This window comes from Chelonoidis abingdonii, chromosome 10 (genome assembly GCF_003597395.2).
Source record: "Chelonoidis abingdonii isolate Lonesome George chromosome 10, CheloAbing_2.0, whole genome shotgun sequence".
Taxonomy (NCBI): domain Eukaryota; kingdom Metazoa; phylum Chordata; order Testudines; family Testudinidae; genus Chelonoidis; species Chelonoidis abingdonii.
In genome coordinates this window covers 43,877,663-43,897,791 of record NC_133778.1, presented here as the reverse complement: position 1 = coordinate 43,897,791, position 20,129 = coordinate 43,877,663, and the positions used below count along the sequence as shown (strand labels likewise).

General features: G+C 42.2%; 1 protein-coding gene across 1 annotated transcript in view; it reads right to left on the bottom strand.

Annotated features, from left to right (window-relative positions):
• LOC116819305 (sodium channel protein type 2 subunit alpha-like) overlaps positions 1–20,129 on the bottom strand; it is a 151,691-nt gene that overhangs the window by 85,182 nt on the left and 46,380 nt on the right. The window contains 4 exon segments of the mRNA XM_032770944.2: positions 6,667–6,905; positions 8,063–8,195; positions 12,768–13,133; positions 16,542–16,832. Coding sequence (XP_032626835.2) covers positions 6,667–6,905; positions 8,063–8,195; positions 12,768–13,133; positions 16,542–16,832 — 1,029 coding nt within the window.

Below are 20,129 nucleotides of genomic sequence, written 5' to 3'. Positions count from 1 at the left end.
TTATTATTAATCCCTAAATGCATGACCTTGCACTTTTCACTATTAAATTTCATCCTATTACTATTACTCCAGTTTACAAGGTCATCCAGATCTTCCTGTATGATATCCCGGTTCTTCAGGAGTAGTGCTGCCTCTGTTATTGGAAGACGACGTGGAGGGCCTCATTTGAGTAGCTGGGTTCAACCCCAGAGACTGAGCTGTTGATCTCAAGTCTTTTAGTTTTTCTAATAAATTGTCTGTTTTTTCACTAAAGAGACTCTCCCCTTCACAAGAGTGATCTTCCAGCTTATTTCTAGTGTCCATAGCTAGAGAGGAAGACTGAAGCCTCCTGATAATCATGGCTGATGCCAACGTTCTGGCAGCAGAGTCCAAAACATCAGAGGAGGCTCTGAGGGAAAGTTTGGCTATATTCTGATCCTCCAATAAGATGATGTTGGCCAACATTTTTCCCATAGATGGAACTGATAATGTGTCATGACTGTCTGACAATTGACCACATAGATACAAAAGGATGAGGAGAACACCTCTCTTCAGTGAATGAGTGGTTTTCCCCTCTGTCATCTGGAGTGGAGTGTGGTTTTCCTGATCCTGCCCTATTGCTGGCAGCAGCCACTACCAGTGGATTGGGTAGGTATAGAAATAAAAGAATCCTTCAGGAAGTATCTGGTACAGTTTGTCCTCCTTCTTAGAGATGAGTTGACAAGAGACAGGATTGGACCATACAGATTTGGCCAGATGTAACAACCCATCCAGGATGGTGAGTGATATCCTATTCTTGGCAATAGCACTGAGGATATCAGATACTGGATGGGAAGTCTCTTCCATCACTACCACTTGGAGACAAAGTGGAAACCATATGATCCACCAAATCGTGAAAGTGCACAGCATTCTTGGAAGGAGAGGAGGTAGGAGCCACCCTCCACAAGTTCATCCAGTGATAGGTCAGGCTCAAAGTCTGTTTCTAAACTATCTCTTTGTCAGGAATCACTATCCATAGTGTCAACTGAACCAGATGAGTTGGATCAGAGGATCTTTATGTTTTCAGATTCTTTGTTGAGAAAATGTCACCATTCCATCCAAGTGGAAGATAAATGAAGAGGTCCTGAGGAGGCTCCCAATAAGGCCACAGGCCTTGAATTTCCAGTATCTCCAACAACTGGAGGTTGGGAACATGCTGACAGGGCATGCACCAAAGGGTGGTCCAAACTTCGCTACAGGTCTCTGCGTTCTTCCTCTCTCCTCCTCCTGGAAAGTTCCATATCAGGATGTGGGAAAATACATACTGGGAATAGTAACAAACCAGGAGGGAGGGATCCAGCTTTTTGGGGAGACCCTGTAGGCGTCCTAAGGGGATGGATCAGGAAGTGTTCTGGGGAAGAATCAGCAACTGGTTTCTTCTTCCTTACAGGAAAAAAAGATGATGACCCTGGAACCAAGGAAACCTCTTCTCTTAGGTACTGCGTCCTTTATGTCTGAATCTGAGGCATGCACTGGAGTTGAAAGGTGAACTTAGACTGCCACAGTGACAGAACTTTCTGGAACCGAGGAAGTAACTGACAAAACAGAGACCAGGTCAAGAAATAACAGTGAAGCTAAAGATTTAGACATCATCTGATCCGTGGGCTCCTCTTCTAAGTTACTGAACCTGAAGGTGGAATAGATCTCTGCTTCAGAATCATGGCTGCCCTATCAAAATCAAACAGATCAGATTGCTCTTTTGAGCATGAAGTGACACTGCTAACATTGGCAGTTTTGCTTCTATCCTTTTTCCTTGGTGCTGCAGGATCTAAGACTGAGGTGCTGATGGCCTTAGTTCAGGAGGCACTACTTACAACCATCCTCCAGGATCCAGAAATGACACTGGGTCTACAGCCACAGGGATTATGTCAGGATCAGACTGCTCTGAGGCATGAGGTACAGCACTGGAGAGGGTGGCTGAACTGGTCCTTGATTTTTCTTCTGGAACCAGGATGGTTGGATCCAATCATGCTACCCTCGGTTTAGACATGTATTGGCTCAGAAGGATTGACTGAGGGAGCACAGGAACTGAGTCCAGGCCCAATAGGTGCCATGGCTGCTTGAAACCCTTCAGTTGACCAGAAAACAATGGAGGGCACCAGAGGCAAGGCTGACTCTTTAGACCTTGGGATTGAAGTCTGAATAGGTCCAGAGGGCCCAACCTTGATGGCTTCCTTAAGCAGAAAGAGTTGCAGATGAGTCTTCCTGTCCTTATGGTCTCTGCGGGATGAAAGTCTGGCTTACTGAACATTCAGAAGGCAAGCGGCCTTCTCCCAGACACTTCAGGCACTGCATGTAGTCATTTGATATCAAGAACACAGACAGGCAGGAAGCGCACATCTTAAACCTTGGGTATTTAGCTTTTTCATTTTCACCATACCCTGAAATCGTAAAGACACCCTAACTATTTATTGACTTACTATAAGCCAGTGGTTCTCAACCTATTTATCATTGTGGGCCATATGTATGGCCCACAATCTGTTACCTGGGCCACAGATTGAGAACCACAGCATGCCCCTCCACAAATCCCTTCCCCACAGACTCCTATGCCCAGTGCCTCCTGCCCAAAGACCCCTCCACAAAGTGGGGCCAGGATTGGAGCCCTGGGTGGTGGGGTTTGGAGGCAGGGACTCTGGACTCTGCTGTGTGGGGCCAGGTGGCAGCCTAGACCCTGGCCCCGCAGAGCTGGCCAGCAGCCCCAAACCTGGACCCTGCAGGGCTGGCTGGGAGCCTCCATGGGTTGGCTGGCGACCCCGACATACCAGGCCAGGAGCCTAGACCCCCGCGCTGGGTGGCCAGGAACCCAGACCCCACCCTGAACAGCCTTTAGCACACAGCTGGGTGGCATGCGGCCCAATGGGTTAAGAACCGCTGCTATAATCTATCTCCAACTATCGTGGAAGAAACAAGACTCTGGCTTCAAAGAGACAAGAGAGGTTTGCATCTGTCCTGCCAGATGGCTGGAAAAAACTGAGGTGGGAAGGGTGCTCCACCCACTATATGGCTTTGCCCTCCATATGTCAGAATGTTCAGGGGACGGGTGTGTGTGTGTGTGAGAGCACTGTAGCTGATACCACTAGAAGAGGGTTCTACTGCAAGGCACAACAAGGTGATGCAGTACCCATAATCTGTAGAGTCCTTGAGAAAGAACTATGGTTCTTTAGATGTGTTGTCTGCACAGATTCCATTCATGACCTGCATGTGTCCCATGAGCACAAGACTGTATTCTTTCTGACCAGTAGTGTTTGCTGGGGTCACACCTATGCCTTCCTACCTCACCTCCCCACAACCCCGTCCCAGTTCCTTCATCATCCAGAATTTCAGAAAAGTAGGACTCTGTAGTAGCAGAGAAGGAGGGGCAGGTTAGAATCTTTGTGGACAATACATTTCAAAGAACCAGTTATTATGAGTAAGTAACTATCCAATCTTCTTTGAGGGATTGTCCATGTGGATTCCATTCTTAGTAACTAACAAGCAGTTGTCTATTTTCTCGGAAGTGGGTATAAGAAATTCTATTTCATCCAATATGACACCCAGTCTGAAAATATGTACAAAGTAATAGTGAGTGGTAAATGGATATATGATTTCCACACAGGTGCTCTACATATTTCAGCTATGGAAACGTTCCTCAACCGAGGCATGCTGCCTCTACTATAGTGGAAGGAGCTCTAATATGACTGAATGAATCCTGTATGAATAGCTAACAACAAGTTATTATGCTGCTGGAGACCCACTTGGATGATCTTTGTGGTTTAAATCAGTATATGTACCCAGCAGACACTATATGGACATGTCCTCCTGTCTAGGTCTGAGGAGGACTGCATCAGTTTCTCCCACAGCAAGACTTCTTGCCTCCCTGGCTGTCTGGGTGCGCTTGCAGAAAGAATGACACATGGAAAGAACAATATATCAGGCACTGAGAGTGTCCATTCTTGATAGGCACTGCAGCATCACACATGGACAGGTCACAAATCCTGATGACCTTGCTTCTGCTATGATTTTAGTACCCTTGTCTGGTGGGGATGGGATAAGGGGGTCCTAAGGTAAATAAAGTGTAAGCTAGGTAGATATGTTTATATGCCATTAAACTAAAGAACTGCTAACTATACTAAATCCTAATAATAAAAGATAAATTCCTCAGTACACGAATGAAACAGACCCTACCAAGGATTGTCTTGAAGCCATGGGTAGTTGGAAGGTACTGAGCTCACTCCACCCTTTATATCCGCAGATGGGCGATGGTAAGAGTGGGGACATAGTGTCTATTGGGGTTGCACCTATTAGTCAAAAACAAGCTGATCTCATGCACCTGAGGTGCATGTTCACAAAGAATGGATTCTTTGTGGAGTGGACAATCACTCGGAGAAGAAGATATTCTTAAAAATAAAAAGTCAATTAAATCTATTACTGGAACATAAGAAAGGAGACCAACTACAAGTAAAAGTACTAAAATTCTGAAGGAAGTCTAATTTGTCAGTTTAACATCTTCAGAGGAATATAGAAACAAGCAACAAACTGCTCCCAGTTATGGGTTCTAATTTTAAGAAGTGCTGAATCTGCAACTCCACTTCAACTAAGTTACGGGTGATCAGCATTTCAGAACATTCAAGCCCTATCTTTTTAAATATAGTGGAAGTAATTGCAACAGGCTCAGTCAAAAGGAAGTCACAGAATATATGGTATGTACAAGTGCATAGCAAGAAATTAATTATTCATTGTTTTAGCACTAAGGGCTGGAAAAAATAACTTTAAAAAAAGTAATGGGCAGAAGAAAGCTAGAATATTTATTGGCTATAGGATTATTTATTTATTTATTTATTTGCAATAAGCATCATACAACTCACAAAGCAAACCTGCAATGGCTAAGTTTTAGCTAAGTGCATGGGTAAACATGGAACCCTGACAGTATGAATAAATATCTAATTGTGAGATGTGCAAAAATAGGTAATTCATACTTAGCTCTTACTTTTAGTGGGTCTGTTCAATGAATTACTGATATCTTGGATTCATTTTCCCTAGATTTGGGACAGACATACAATCACAGAAAACCTGTGACAGCTGTTAGCCCTCAATATTTTCCTTTTCCTCAAATGTAATCCTTATCTTGTATTTTAGGATCAATCTGACTACCTCTGACAAACTTATTTACTACTTCAGTGCTGATAAGACAGCTGTACTTTGTCTGGTTTGGTTCAAGGGCTTGACATTCAGTTCATGCTCAGCAGCTCTAGACATGGTGCCAACACAAGGTGACAATTTACAAAAAACTATTCGAGATTCAAATAATAAAAATTAGAGCATCTGTGTGTGATCTTAATCATGGTTTGCTGCCCCAGTTTGCCTCTCACCGCGAGAAGAGCTAGAACACAAAACAGGTATTTCCTCTAAAAATCAAATACAGGTGGGTAGTTCTAGAAAACCAACAAAAACCACCAGAATAGCACATAAGACCAGACTTACCTACGGGTTCTTCCTCTTGTAGAAGACAAAGTCAAATAAATGCTTCAAGGAGTATCAGGAAATGTTCTTAAAGGGACTGTATAAAATTGACACCTTCTTGTTTAACAGATTTTCCTCTTGTGGATAATCAGTAAAATCTACTTATTTTAACAGGCAAAGCAAATTTTATTTCTTTTCCACTCCTGTTAGCACTACGAGAGAATGAATTAAGGGTCTCTTCTGCCATGTGCATCATTCATGGAATTGCTAACTAACTAATTTCCAGTTGCAGAACCTTTACTCACATCAGAGCTAGAAACAACACAAACTGACTTTCAGATCCCTGGTTGAGTTTATAGGGAGGGGTAGCCACAGGATTAAATCCTGAGCACCCCCTTGTGGTCTGACATTGTTCTGAAGTACCCAGCTCTGTTTCCTTGTCAATGACATAACATTGAGTTCCCTTTGGTAGCCCACAAAGAAAAACCAAACACTCTGCTTTACATCAGTGCTTTGCTCTTTAATGGAGCCTTCTGGAAAAATACTTTAACAACAGTTTACAGGTTCTTACCTCAGAACCCAGACAAAACTTAAAAGTCCTAAAACAAAAAGTCTCTGGTGTCAGAAACAGTCCCTTCTGTAAGGCCTCAGGCTTGCTCAGGGTCTCTCTCAAACGTCCCTCCCTGGAGAGTTTTGAAGTATTTTGCCTGCCTTTTTACTCTCTTTCAGTGCTCCCCCTGCCTACAACAGATCTGAAGTCCCATCTCTCTCTGGAGCTTTCTGTTGCTCTTTTATAACGGAATCATCTGATCCCTCTGAGGTGTGCCTCCTTAGTAACTAGTGCTGGCTGGCTCCAAGGCTCTAGCCCTTAAAGGGGTACAGATGACCTGTCTCACTGTTACAGACTGGCAGATGGATGGACAAACACACACATGCACCTTTGCATGTGGGATTTTCAAAAATGCCTAATTGACTTAGGAGTACAAGGGTCACTGAAAGTGAAAAGTTTATGTAAATCCTACCAAACAGCTAATACTTGTAACCTGTCCAAACATATGGAAATCATATAGTACATCTCAAAATGCTTTTTAGAGCCACTAATATAATCATAATTTAAAATCTGTTTTGTAAGATAAAATAAATCAGAAATTAATTCTACTTTAATTAGAAGTTGTATTCACATATCACAATACATTTTGACAGACTTACCTGGTTTCCTACTGAAAGCACATTGTGGAAGTCTTCAGTCATTGGATAATATTCCATGGCCATAAACAGTGTGTTTAAAACAATGCAGATGGTAACAGCAAGATCAACAAATGGATCCATCACAATCAAACTAACAAAATGTTTTACTTTTAACCAAGGAGCCCAACAGTCCCAGATCAAGAAAGTGTTGGCAAATTTATACCAGCATGGTGGGCATTTTTGCCTGGATTCTTCAAGTTCTAGAGGAAGAGAAATGTGTAAAAACAAAGTGAAGACAAATATCTACTGATACTACTTTTTATTTTTATATCTCAATGTAAGGCTTAAAAGTGGGGAAAAGGCCAATGAAAACTATGGGTTGATATTTGCAAACTACATTCATATTTTTAAGCCTTGCATACTTTGAGGCTTATCTTTTAGGGCTTGGCATGAGAAGTGTGAACGAGGAATTGAGTCATTCTGATCAGTCAATGAAAACATTTGAATCAGGAAAACAATGGTACAAGTAGTAATGTTACATGTGGGGGATGCTGCAATGCTTGAAACAAGAATATGGTGATGAGTTCAAGAGGTAGATTGGAGCAGCCTTGTTAGGTTTTCAGTATGGTATTAATGTTGTAGGTGTGGGCAGTGTCAGAATAGAAAAAAACAAACAACAACAAAAACAAACAAACAAAAAAACAAAAAAGGGACCTGGAGGAAATATACTTAAATTTATCATATTTGAAGAAACTTCTGTTTTCTTTTGTGTTTCTCTTTTCTCTTTTTGTTATTTTACTTATTTAATTCAAAAGTTTCTTCCATTCTTAGATCAAAATGTTTCAAGACCAGTCTCAATACTTCAATCAATTCAGAAATCTAAATTACCCACGTGCCTGAAAAAACAAAACAAAACAAAACAAAAAAAACCCAGGAAAATAGGGCTGGATTAACTTCACTGAGGTTTTGTAAACCTTTCAAACTATTTTGGGGAGTTGCAAAACTAGTTTAATTTCATTAACATTTTCTTCCTATTAGTTTAATCCATGTTTTTTACTTTCAAGAATATATTTAATTAGTAAAAACAAACATTTGCTAGTTAACAGGAATCTTATGCTAATTATTAGAAGCAGATACCATCCCATGCCAATAACTAGGCTAACAGAAGTGGCTGACCATATAAAGAAGATATGCTTTAATCTATTTCGAATACTTTTTTCTTCCCCTCTATTCCTTCTATCATTTTCAATGTATCCAATTTTCACTATGTTCATTTGTTTTTAATAGGATTTCTTCTCTGCCCCTCTTTTTAGTCTCCCTAATGCAACCATAAATTTAACATTTTTGCTTAATTTCAAACTCAACTGAAAGTAAATTCATCCATTTGTGGTTTTGTTTGTGTTTTTTTTAAACACACCTTCCATTGTGTTTGTGAGTATACTGGCTATACTCATTGCTCTGTGCCTTATAGTTGGATCTTCCAGCAAATCCATTGATATTTTATAAGAACTTGACCTTCTTTTCTTTATTTCTATTTCTGAAGTGGTGCTCTGCAAATTAGATATAGATTAAATTAAATTCAGAAATATTGTAAGCAGACAAACATTTTTATAATGAATCTGAACACCAAGAAATCCATGCTACATGCACCTTCATATTTATGCAATGTATTATGTCAGACTTTTATTTGTAATATTAGCCTACCATATTCAAAAAGTATTGTTCAGTTATTTCCAAAGTGTATTTCTGGACACTACTATTACTAACTAATTAATTCTGAAATCAGTATTATTAACCCCATCTTGCAGTTGGGAAAATTGTAAAAGAAAGAAGTTAAGCAATGTGGTCAAGCTAACACAGCAAGTCAATGGCAGAGCTGAAATCAGAAGTCTAGAGCTTTCTGGCTCCCAGTTCCAGGTTTAGTGCACTAGATTAAACTGTCTCATTTTATCCTCTATTTCCAGACTGGATCAAAATGCAAGAGACACATGGAATCTAAAATCTCATGTAAGCTAACTTTATGTAATAATTATTTTTCTCTCAACTGAAATTTGTAACGTTTTCCTGTCAGTTTATTATTGCACTCATGACTAGGGCTCCATGTCTGTTACAGAGGTTGCGGAAGTCATGGGTTCTGTGATTTTCCACGTGACTTCTGCAGTGACTGGTGCGGCTGACCTGATGGCTGCCCAAGCAGCTGGTCCTGAGGACAGCCATACTGGCTGCTGCTGGAGTGGCTCCACAGCCAGTTGCACTGGTACTGCTGGTGTGGCCCTGGGGCTAGTCAGAGCAACTGCTGCTTGGTGGCCCCTGGCAGCTGGTGCCGCTGGTCCTCCAACCCCAAATAGTGCCCCTCCCCTCCAGCTAAGATTTAGTCAGGGGTATATAGTGCAAGTCATTGACAGGTCATGGGCCATGGATTTTTGTTTATTGCCCATGATCTGTCCATGATATTTATTAAAAACACTGTGACAGACCCAGACCAGTGGGGTACAGGAGTCTGGTAGAAGGCAAATATACTGGCCACTAGATGAATAGTTTTCTGTTCCCTGAGTGACCAAAGCAGGGGCTGCCCTAGAGCAAGAACCAGTTAAGATAGTGTCGTAGTATTCCTACTCAGATCTGAACCTTAGAGTTCAGAAAATGAGATACTAGCATGAATCCTCTAAGCTTAATTACCAGCTTAGATCTGATAGCCTGCCAACACCCAAAAATATAGTGTTTTGGGACACTCTGATCTCCCCAACCTTCCCTGGGGACCCCAAGAACCCAAATACCTTGGATTCTTAAAACAAGGAGAAATAAACCATTTCCCCTCCTTTACCCCTCCAAGACTTCCCTCTCTGGGCTACCCTGAGAGCTTACTGATCCAAACTCCTTAGATCACCATACAGAGAAGCATGTCCCTTCCCTTCCACAAAGAGGCAAATAGATTCAAGGAAAACAGAGAAAGATTTTATCTCTCCCCCTCTCCCATCTCCCCCACCAGTCCTGGTGAGTTACACCCAATCCCCTGGGATAAAACAAGGGAAACAAGGAAAAACAAATCAGGTTCTCTAAAAAGAAATCTTTTAATAAAAGAAAGGAAAAAGTAAAGAATTATCTCTGTAACTTCAAGATGTAAATATTACAGGGTCCTATAGCTTACAGACCAGGAAGAAACCTTTCCCACAGTACCAATACAAATCAAAATATTCCCAGCAACTACACATATAAAAGTTAACCAGGCAGATCCACACTTGCAAATAGAGTAAAACAAACAAAAATACTAAAATCGCCTGTTCCTACTTACTATTTGAACAGAAACTTAGAGAGCCTGTAGTAATGTCTGGTCTCTCTCAGACCCCCCCGAGAGAAGAACACACAACGGACAATCATCACACACAAAAGCTTCCCTCCACCCAAATTTAAAAGTATCTTGTCTCCTGATTGGTCTTCTGGTCAGGTGTTGCAGTTCCCTGTTTGTAACCCTTAGAGACATTAACCCTTAACAATCTGTTTATGACAGATAGGCAAGCTAATTAAGACACCTGGAGCCACTTGAGAACTCACTAGAATCAGTTATGGCAAGCAGCCTAATCAGGACACCTGGTTTAAAGGGAACCTCCCATCAGTTAGTGGGGGGGCACACAAGGAGCAGGGAGTGAGAAGGGGTGCTGCTGGAGGACTGAAGAGTACAAGCGTGATCAGGCTTCAGGAGGAAGATCCTGCAGGAGGAATAAAGAAGGTGCTGGGGGAAGGCCATGGGGAAGTAGACCAGGGAGTTGTAGCTGTCATGCAGCTGATACAGGGGACATTGCAGACAGCTGCTATCCACAGGGCCATGGGCTGGAACCCGATGTAGAGAGTAGGCCTGGATTCCCCCCCACCGTCCCAACTCCTGATCCGACACAGAAAGAGTTGACCTGGTCTGTGAAAAACACCAGAAGGAAAGATCTAATTTGGAAAGGGATCTGGCCTGTCCCTGACCCACTAGGTGGGACACAGAGACTGTGGGGATTGTTCTCCATTTCCCCCATGCTGTCCGTGACGAGGTTAGCTGAGTGAACGGCAAGTTTGAGCCTCTATCAGAAGTGGCCAAATTGAAGGCTGCCATGAACCTATGAGGTGAGCAATTCTGCCAAAAAGCACAGGACCCACCAAGGCAGAGGAGGAACTTTGTCACAATACCCATGGCTAAATTGTAGCCTTACACATGACTGATTCTTCTTATGAGATATTCACTGTAAAGGGTATTTAATACTGTATCTATCTACTTTTTATCAACTCAAATTCAATTACCAATAAAAGTCTGACAGGACTGAACCCAAGCATGCAAATTTTATTTTAAGTAAGGATGGGTAGGGAGGATGAATCTTGAAATTAACACACTGACGATATACCCATACTTGCAGTCACACCCTGCATATACATATAAAGAGACATTGTGTGTGTGCAAGCGTGTTTGAAAATTTCCATACTAAAATAAATAAATATTTCTAAGAAAATAAAACGATAACACATGGAGTACACAATAAGTCTCACTTTAAATTGATATAATTGTCTAATGGTCTGATTTTCTGAATGAGTAAGAGTTCTGGAACAAAATATTTCATTCCACCGTCATGTCACATTCACAAAAAGTCTGGACATAGGTGCCAACCCCCTGGGTGCTCTGGGGCTAGAGCAAGCACAGAGAAAAATTAGAGGGTGCGCTGCACCCACTGGCAGCCAAGCAGCCCTCACCCCCCAACCCCACCTCCTCCTCCTCCCCTCCCGAGCGTGCCGCGTCCCCGCACCTCCGCCTACCTCCCAGCCACTGCCAAACAGCTGTTTGGTGGCGTTAACAAGATCTGGGAGGGAGGGGGGAGGAGTGGGAATGTGGCACACTCAGGGGAGGAGGCGGGAAAGGGGCAGGGCGGGAATTTGGGGAAGGAGTTGGAACAGGGACAGGGAGGAGGCGGAGTTGGGGCATGGACTTTGGGGAAGGGGTTGGAATGGAGGCAGGGCAGGGATTAGAAGAGGTGGGGCAGAGTCTCATTGAAGAGGTGGAGTGAGGGAGGGGCCGGGGGCAGAGGAAGGGTCGAGCACCCAGGGAAAAGCGGGAAAGTCGGCGCCTACGTCCGTGGATAGAAGAAGCAGTTTATTGTTCTGTATTGTTTGAAAGGACAGCTAACAGGGTGGACAGATTTTCCCAATTTTACCTGCTATAGCATGCCACATATGTGCTTTCAAAAGATATGCACAGATTCTGGCATTTGGGATTGGGCCGTTGCACGTTGGATTTCATGGTTACTGTCTTCTAACTAATTATGATCCTGTCCCTCCACCTCACACATGCACAGTTCACACATCTTCCGCTCCTATGGGCTCTGATGGCCTAAAAGTTCTCCTCCCTGGTTTCAGGATCCTGTGAGAGGGTCCTGATGCTATGGGATTCTGCTGGACCTTGGTGCTGTTGCTACCTGTATAGATTTCCTTTGACTAGAGAAATCCCAGGATGAGGTTCTCCAGAACACATTGCACACTAGATCTCTTTGTTCATCCTTCCCTTCCCATTAAAATCTCGCATGCTTCTAGGCAGCGTAACCATAGTTTGAGAAATTTAATCAAAGCATTTCTGAGACCATGTGCACACACATTTGTACACAGACATGGGAAGAGAGAGGAAAGTCAGGGGGTAGTAAGAAGCGTGTCAGGAAACAGAGACAAAGGGAGTTTGAGAGTGAAAGAAATAATTGGACGTAATGAGAAAAAGGGAAGGAGGGGATACACTAAATGTTTACGAAGCCAAAAGTCTGAATTTTGTGTCCTGAAACAGAACTAAAAATAGCGTATTATGTATGCTATTCAACATTTAGTTGTGTACACATCTTTACTGCATATATAGACACTAAATGTTCAGTAGATTTGGTACTTCAGCCTGTTAGTTCAGAGTGTGTTTGCAAATACATGTATTAATTTCCAGATGAATATATAAAATCATTTTAGATGGATTTTCTTATACTAAAAGTTATTGCAGATGCAGTAACATTCATAGCTTGGCCAACCAGGGATCATTCCTAAGGATTCCATTCTGTAGAAACACAGGCTGATGCAGTAACAAAAGGCCATCATGCCTGAACTATTTAAAACTTCCTTACATTGTCATCAGTAGTTGGTTTATCTATTATCACCTCTGGCAGAAGCTGTCCAGTAGGCGACAAGAGTGATGTTTGTCCACCAACCAAGGAAACCACTCCATTGCAGTCCACACTACTATGCATCTTCCCATTGACTGGAAGCCTCCTTGATGACCTACTGCCCTGACTAATGTTACTATTGTGCCGTTCATGTCTGAGTGGCACAAAAAGAGAACCTCTTCTGCTATCCTCTTCAAAAGTGCTATGTTCATCATCTGCAAAGTCATTTTCTGATCCTACATCCTTTACTCGACCTCTAAAGCTGAAAAGACTCGTTCTGCTGTTGCGCCTTGGAGAAAACAAGGAGTCACGAATGCTCAGCAAAGACTGTAGGAAAACAAAATTAAACTTATTATTTTGAAATTTTAAATATATAAAAACACATTTCAAGGTAAAACCAGTTAACATGCCCTAAAAAGTCTTCTCAAACCAGATTTAAAAAACCAAACGCATTTCTGGGGTTGAAACAGAGAAAGAGTACAGACATAACCACAAGAGATCACTGTTCATCTGAGTTGCTAAATTTAAACCAAAAAGTAATTATTTGAAAAAATCTGCATTAGGCTATGTTACCTTTCACACTATTCTGAGTATCTGGTAAACTTTCTGGAAATTCTAGAGACCTATTTGTATGATGCATCCAGGAAGTGAATGTATGGCTGGGCAGATGGTGTCACCAAGAGGGCTTTCACTTCCTTGACCATGGAGTGATGTTCTGAAAAGAACTGTTGAGCGGTGATGGGGTCCACCTACTGAGGAAGGGGAAGAGTACCTCTAGATATAGACTGGCTGACCTAGTGAGGGAGGGTTTTAAGCTAGGTTCATCAGGGGATGGAGACAAAAACCAACAGGTAAGTCCAAGACATGGAGTCTTAGGAAGGTCAGAATTTGGGGGGAGCATGGACTGTTATAGCACAGACAAGGAAGAGACAAGAGGGAACACAGAGGGGAAATCAAATCAGTATCTTAGATATCTGTATATTAGTGCAAGAAGTATGGGGAATAAACAGGAAGAACTAGAAATACTGATGAATATGGCATCACAGAGACTTGGTGGGATAATACACGACTGGATTATTGGTATTGAAAGGCACAACTTTATCAGGAAGGGCAAGCAGGGAAAAAAAGAAGTGTTGCTTTGTATATCAAGATGTATATACTTGAACTGAGGCTGAGACAGAAATAGGAGACAGACTTGTTCAAAGTCTCTGGGTAAGGATAAAGGGGGTGAAAAACAAGGGTGATATCATGGTAGGGGTCCACTGTAGATCACCTAACCAGGAAAAGAGGTGAATGAGGCTTTTTTAAACAACTAACAAAATCATCCAAAGCACAGAACTAGGTGGTGATGAGGAACTTCAACTACCCAAACATCTGTTGGAAAATAATACAGCAGGACACAGATTATCCTGCAAGTTGAAGACAATTTTCTATTTCAGAAGGTGGAGAAAGCTACTAGGGGACAGGCTGTTCTAGATTTGATTTTGACAAATAGAGAGGAACTAGTTGAGAATTTGAAAGTGGAAGGCAGCTTAGGTGAAAGTCATCATGAAATGGTGGAGTTCATGATTCTAAGGAATGGTAGGAGGGAAAACTGCAAAATAAAGATAATGGATTTCAAGAAGGCAGACTTTAGCAAACTCAAGGAGTTGGTAAGTAAGTTCCCATAGGAAGCTAGTCTAAGAGGAAAAACAGTTTGAGAGAACTGGCAGTTTTTCAAAGTGACATTATTAAAGACACAAGAGCAAACTATCCGACTGTGTAGGAAATATAGGAAGTATGATAAGAGACCATCCTGGCTTAACCACGAGATCTTCAAGGATGTGAAACTCAAAAAAGGAGTTTTGTACAAAAAGTGGAAACTAGGTCAAATTACAAAGAATGGCTATAAACAACACATTCATGTAATGACAAAATTAGAAAAACCAAAACACAAAATGAGATTAAACTGGCTAGAAACATGAAGGGTAATAGGAAAACATTCTACAAATACATTAGAACAAAAGGAAGACCAAAGACAGGGTAGGTCCATTACTTAATGAGAGGGGAAAGACAGTAACAGAAAACATGGAAATGGCAGAAATGCTAAATGACTTTTTTGATAATGAAACAAATAAGCAATCAATTTGCCAACACTGAAAAGATAATAAGGTGATAAGTAACAGTCAACGTGGATTTGCCAAGAACAAATCATGTCACATCAACCTAATAGTTTTCTCTGACAGATTAACAAGCCTTGTGGATGCGGGGGGGAAGTGGTAGATATGGTATATCTTGACTTTAGTAAGGTTTTTTATACTTTCTTGCAAGACCTTCTCATAAACAAATGGGAAATACAGCCTAAATTGAGCTACTATAAGGTGGATGCATAACTGCTTGGAAAACCATTCCCAGAGAGTAATCATCAGTGGTTCATAGTCAAGTTGGAAGGGCATATCAATTATGGTCCCACAGGGATTGGTCCTGAGTCTGGTTCTGTTCAATATCTTCATGAATGATTTAGATAATGGCATAGAGAGTACACTTATAAAGTTTGCCGATGATATCAAGCTTGGAGAGATTGCAAGTGCTTTGGAGGATAGGATTAAAGTTCAAAATGATCTGGACAAACTGGATAAATGGTCTGAAGTAAACAGGATGAAATTAAAAAAGGATACATGCAAAGTACTCCACTTAGGAAGAAACAACCAATTGCACACATACAAATTTAAAAATTGGAAGTAACTGCCTAGGAAGAAGTACTGCGGAAAGGGATCTGGGGGCTATAGTGGACCACAAGCTAAATATGAGTCAACAGTGTAACACTGTTGCAAAAACTGAACATCATTCTGGGATATATTAGCAGGAGTGATGTAAATAAGACACACAAAGTGATTCTTCCACTTTACTCCAAGCTGATAAGGCCTTAGCTGGAATGGAGTGTCCAGTTCTGGGCGCCACATTTCAGGAAAGATGTAGACAAATAGGAGACAGTTCAGAGAAGAGCAAGAAAAATGATAGAAAACATGACTTATGAGGAAAGATTTAAAAAAATAGTCTTGTTTAGTCTGGGGGAAAAAAACTGAATGAGGCACATGATAATTGTTCTCAAGTATATAAAAGGTTGTTAGCTGAAATAGGAAATTCTGTGGAAATAAAATGATGCATTCAGCATTACAGTAAAGTGGTAACTGAATGTTGAAAAAAGAGAAAATAAATCACCTTTCTAGGTATAATGCAATGAATTACTTCAATATGAAAAACGCATACATTTCCACCATTTCGTGAACCTTAGAGTATTATAAATTTGTGTATAATGAATATGGATTCAATAAAATAAAAGCAAAAGAACAACTGACAACAGTTATCGACTACTAGCATTAAATACTACTACATCATCCTAGACCACAAGGACACTAGAACAGCAAGAATGAACAATTCCTGGACTACCTTTTAAGGTATATAAAAGCATAGGTTAGGAGATTTTAGCTGTGAATAAATGTAGATTTCAGTGGAAAGTAGCGCATGTGTTTATATTATCATAACATCAAGATATTGAACAGCTGTTCTATTAATATTATTTTGGGGAATGTTTTCAGGGTTTACTCAAATAACGCAAAAGCTGTCCCTTAATTATCCCTTTCTTTTACAATCATGCAGTTTAGTCATAATGCTGTGCCTTATATATTACTATAACCTCCATGTCAAACAGATCACTGTGCTAAAAAATTGCAATTGCATTAGTTATAACAATACCTGGTGGGGAGAAGTGAAACGCTTTTCATATGTCAGTCTATTCCCTTCCAAAGAGAAACGGAAACCTTTTCTTCTGATATTGCCTTCTGAATCAGATTTGGGAAACTTTTCATCATCCAACTTGTCCTCTCCTCCAGAAAGCTCTCTCTGTCTTCTTTTCTTCCTTCTGTTTCTCCTTTCTTTAGCACTCTTTGAGCTCAACTTTGATGCTTCTGAAGAACTCTCCGAGAGCCCACAAATCCTATCTTCGCCACCAAAATCTCTTAACTCAGCTGCCGCTTCTGCTATTGCCTGGAATACCAAAAGGCTGAGTACTTATTAAAACACTAAAATATCAAATATGCATTTAACTACCAAATCCTTTACTACTTGCTCTAAAAAGCACTGCTTTTTTAAAACAGTCCATCCTTATTTTCCCAAATTTTACTCCAAGTGGCTTTTATGTATATGGGCAAATCCTATTAATTTCTGCAAAAATGTCACTTGAAATAAGTAGTAAATGCAAAGTAAGTGAGGAGAACAGGTAATATATTATGGAAGTGCCGGTCACATCTTTATAGTTAAGGTTGAGTTCTGTTTTGCACTTAAAGCATTGACTCAAATCTCTTTGTTCTGTATGATAAATACAGTATCTCCGCCCCACATCAGTATTTGCATATTGTATTTAAAGAGTATTTTCTGAAAACTGGTTAATATTAATTCAAACTTGTGTTCTTTAAGAAACATAGTATCTGTCTTGGTATTTTAAGAAATCTCATCTTACCCCTGCCAATTCCTTATTCTGCTATTATGGCCGCCTCTCTTCTCATTATTTATTGCCATCTCCATAATTAAGCTACATTTGCAGCTTTGTATCCAGTTGTATATATCATTGTATAAAATTTTTATGATTATAAATAACACTAACACATTCATGTAACTCTTAGGTGGGCACTTTGAGATATCAGAGGAAACTCAACTAATCACCATCATTCCTCTACAGCTAATTTTGATTAAATCAATTTTATCTGTTACAATGAATCAGGAAGTAAAAGGAAGACTGCATACATGTCAAGAATTCTCACTGGTTGATTAAGTAGTCCCACTGCCTCTGTTTCTGAAGCCGCATACTAACTTGAGTCCCCAGGACACTGCTTTCTTATTTCCACTATCCATTCAGGCAACACTGCTGGAGGAACTGAGACTAGGGGAGGAGGGGAGACGTAAAACTGCTGGAAAAGCAGTCAGCATGGTGGATGATTCACCACCTAGGAATGAGGGATTTAAAAAGGTCAGTTTGGGCCTGGCCCCTTCTGTCATTCACTCTGAACAGGATGGGTAGCAGAGAGGCTCCGGTGCGGTGCGTGGCTTGCTGCAGGACCACATGCAGTCAAATAGTGAGTGGGAAATAGCTGGGGGAAACACCCCTTTCCCTTTCCAGGACATAAAAAACGGGCAGGAATTGCACACGTTGCAGGGGGGAATGGGCACAGGTTCCCTGCTCCATAGAACCCCCATGTGGAAGCAGTCCAGACAATTAGCGGGAGTGGGGTGAGGGAACAACACCTTTCCCCGCTGGAGGGCATTAAAGCAGGCAGCAGTTTGGGAGATGGCACCAGGGGGGAGCAGGCACTGATTCTCTGCTCCATAGAACTCCCCACATGGAATCAGTCAAGACGGTGAGCAGGAACAGCGAGGGGGGAGCAGCCCCTTCCCCAATTCAGGCCATAGAAACAGGGTGGAGTTGGGACATGGTGGCAAGGGACAGCAGAAACTCCATGTGAGGCAGCAGGGAGGGGGCAAAAATAGTGCTCAATCCACTTCCACATAGAGCCAGACAGTGTCAGGTAGGGAAAGGCAAGATCCTCCCCGCCCCTCCCCAAATTGCTACAGCAAGGAGAAAGAGGGCACTGGAACCAACCCAATTTAACTTATAGCCCATACAATGGGGAGCGGGGAGATGGGGGAAGAAACCTCCCATTCTCTGGGAAGGCAGTGGTTGGGCTGGACTGGGGAATAGGAAGTGGATAGGAGGCTACAAGCCATTCCCTGTTTCAGTCAAGGGAGGCAGGAGGGGAAGGAGCTGGTAAGCAGTATCGGCACGGCTTCAGGGGGACACAAAGGGGAAAGGAAGGGGTGCACAAAAGGGAAGACTTAATTCTCCTTTTCCTCTGGCACCAGTGGAGGGGGGTAGCAATAGGAGAACAGATGCACAAAGGGAGATAGAGTTCATTAGAGGGGGTATAGGTACAAGAAGGAAAATGGGGGGGGGGCTCCCATAGCAATTGTAGTGTACATGAATGTTTAGGGAATCATGGTGCAGTTTTTCCCTGCTGTAGCCAGAACACAATGGGATGGGGGGGAATTTGCATCACCTCTCGCCCACAGTTAGGTTTTGTTACCACAGGAACCCAGAAAGCAATCAAATCACACACAGGGCAGACCCAGTGCAGGTGGTTGGCCCCAGGGCAAGCCAGGGGCAGAGTCCATACAGCAAAGACAAGTGGCTGGGGGAGCCTTGGGTGCACTGGAGTATTAAAGTCAGCCTATCAGACTTGGGGAAATGGGGGCACCAGCTGCAGTATTTGCTCACCCGAGTGCATTGGATTGTCACAGATGACCTATTGGGCTTGGGGAAGCGGGGTCTCCAGGTAAAACTCTCCCTCACCCAACTGACCTAGCAGCATCTGATGGGGGGCCAGTTAGCATGGAGCTGATATGATTAAAAGTATTGGATATGAGGTAGTTTCCACAGCACTACAGGCTGTACAAAGTGGAACAGGTCACGCAGATCCAGGACATCCCACTCAGGTGATTTCAGGGGCAATGGTAGACGCACAGGGTGGGGATCGCCATCCCTGAACCCAGACAAATGCTGTTCACAGAGCAGGAAGGTCAGCTGGCAATGTGGTCCATTAAAGAGGAACAGTGCTGTGGTACATCCTGTAATTGGCAACTCATCAACCAGCATCCTCCAAAATTTCAAATCGCCTTTCGGCCATTACATTTGTCAGTAGGTTATATGGCTACCCAGATCCTTGGATGGGGTTTCTTAATTGGAAGGTTTTTGAAGGGATGGTCACACAGCAGTGGGCCCAGGGAGAATTCCCATCATCCCATCAGAGTTTCCATACTCAGGGACCTCCTTCACATCCCCAGTATCATATGTAATAGTGCACAGGAGGTATCTCTATTCAGGGCAGCATTCTTGACAGTATTTTTTGGTGCTTTCAGGATCAGTGATCTAGTGCCTGGGTCCATCAGGATTCTGTGGGAAAGGTTTTGGAATTTCATGACATAAGCTGGCACAAGCATGCAGGGATATTACATTTGCAAAGGTCAAAGACTGATCAAGTTGGCCAGGGTGCATTTGTTACCCTATGGGAGAGTGGGAAGCCTGGGGTATGCCTCGTTCGGGTGTTGAGGGCCTACATGGCAATACAGTGGAAGGGAGAAGGCCCCCTTTTTGTACATCGTGCGGCAAATTGCCGGTACTGTTCTGCTGGGTCTCGCGCTTTCTCTTCTCTGGGGTAGGTTCAGAGCGCTATTGCTTGCCTCTGAACCGGTTCTTAATTACTCCACTAGTGTCCTTGGAGGAGGGGAGTGGAG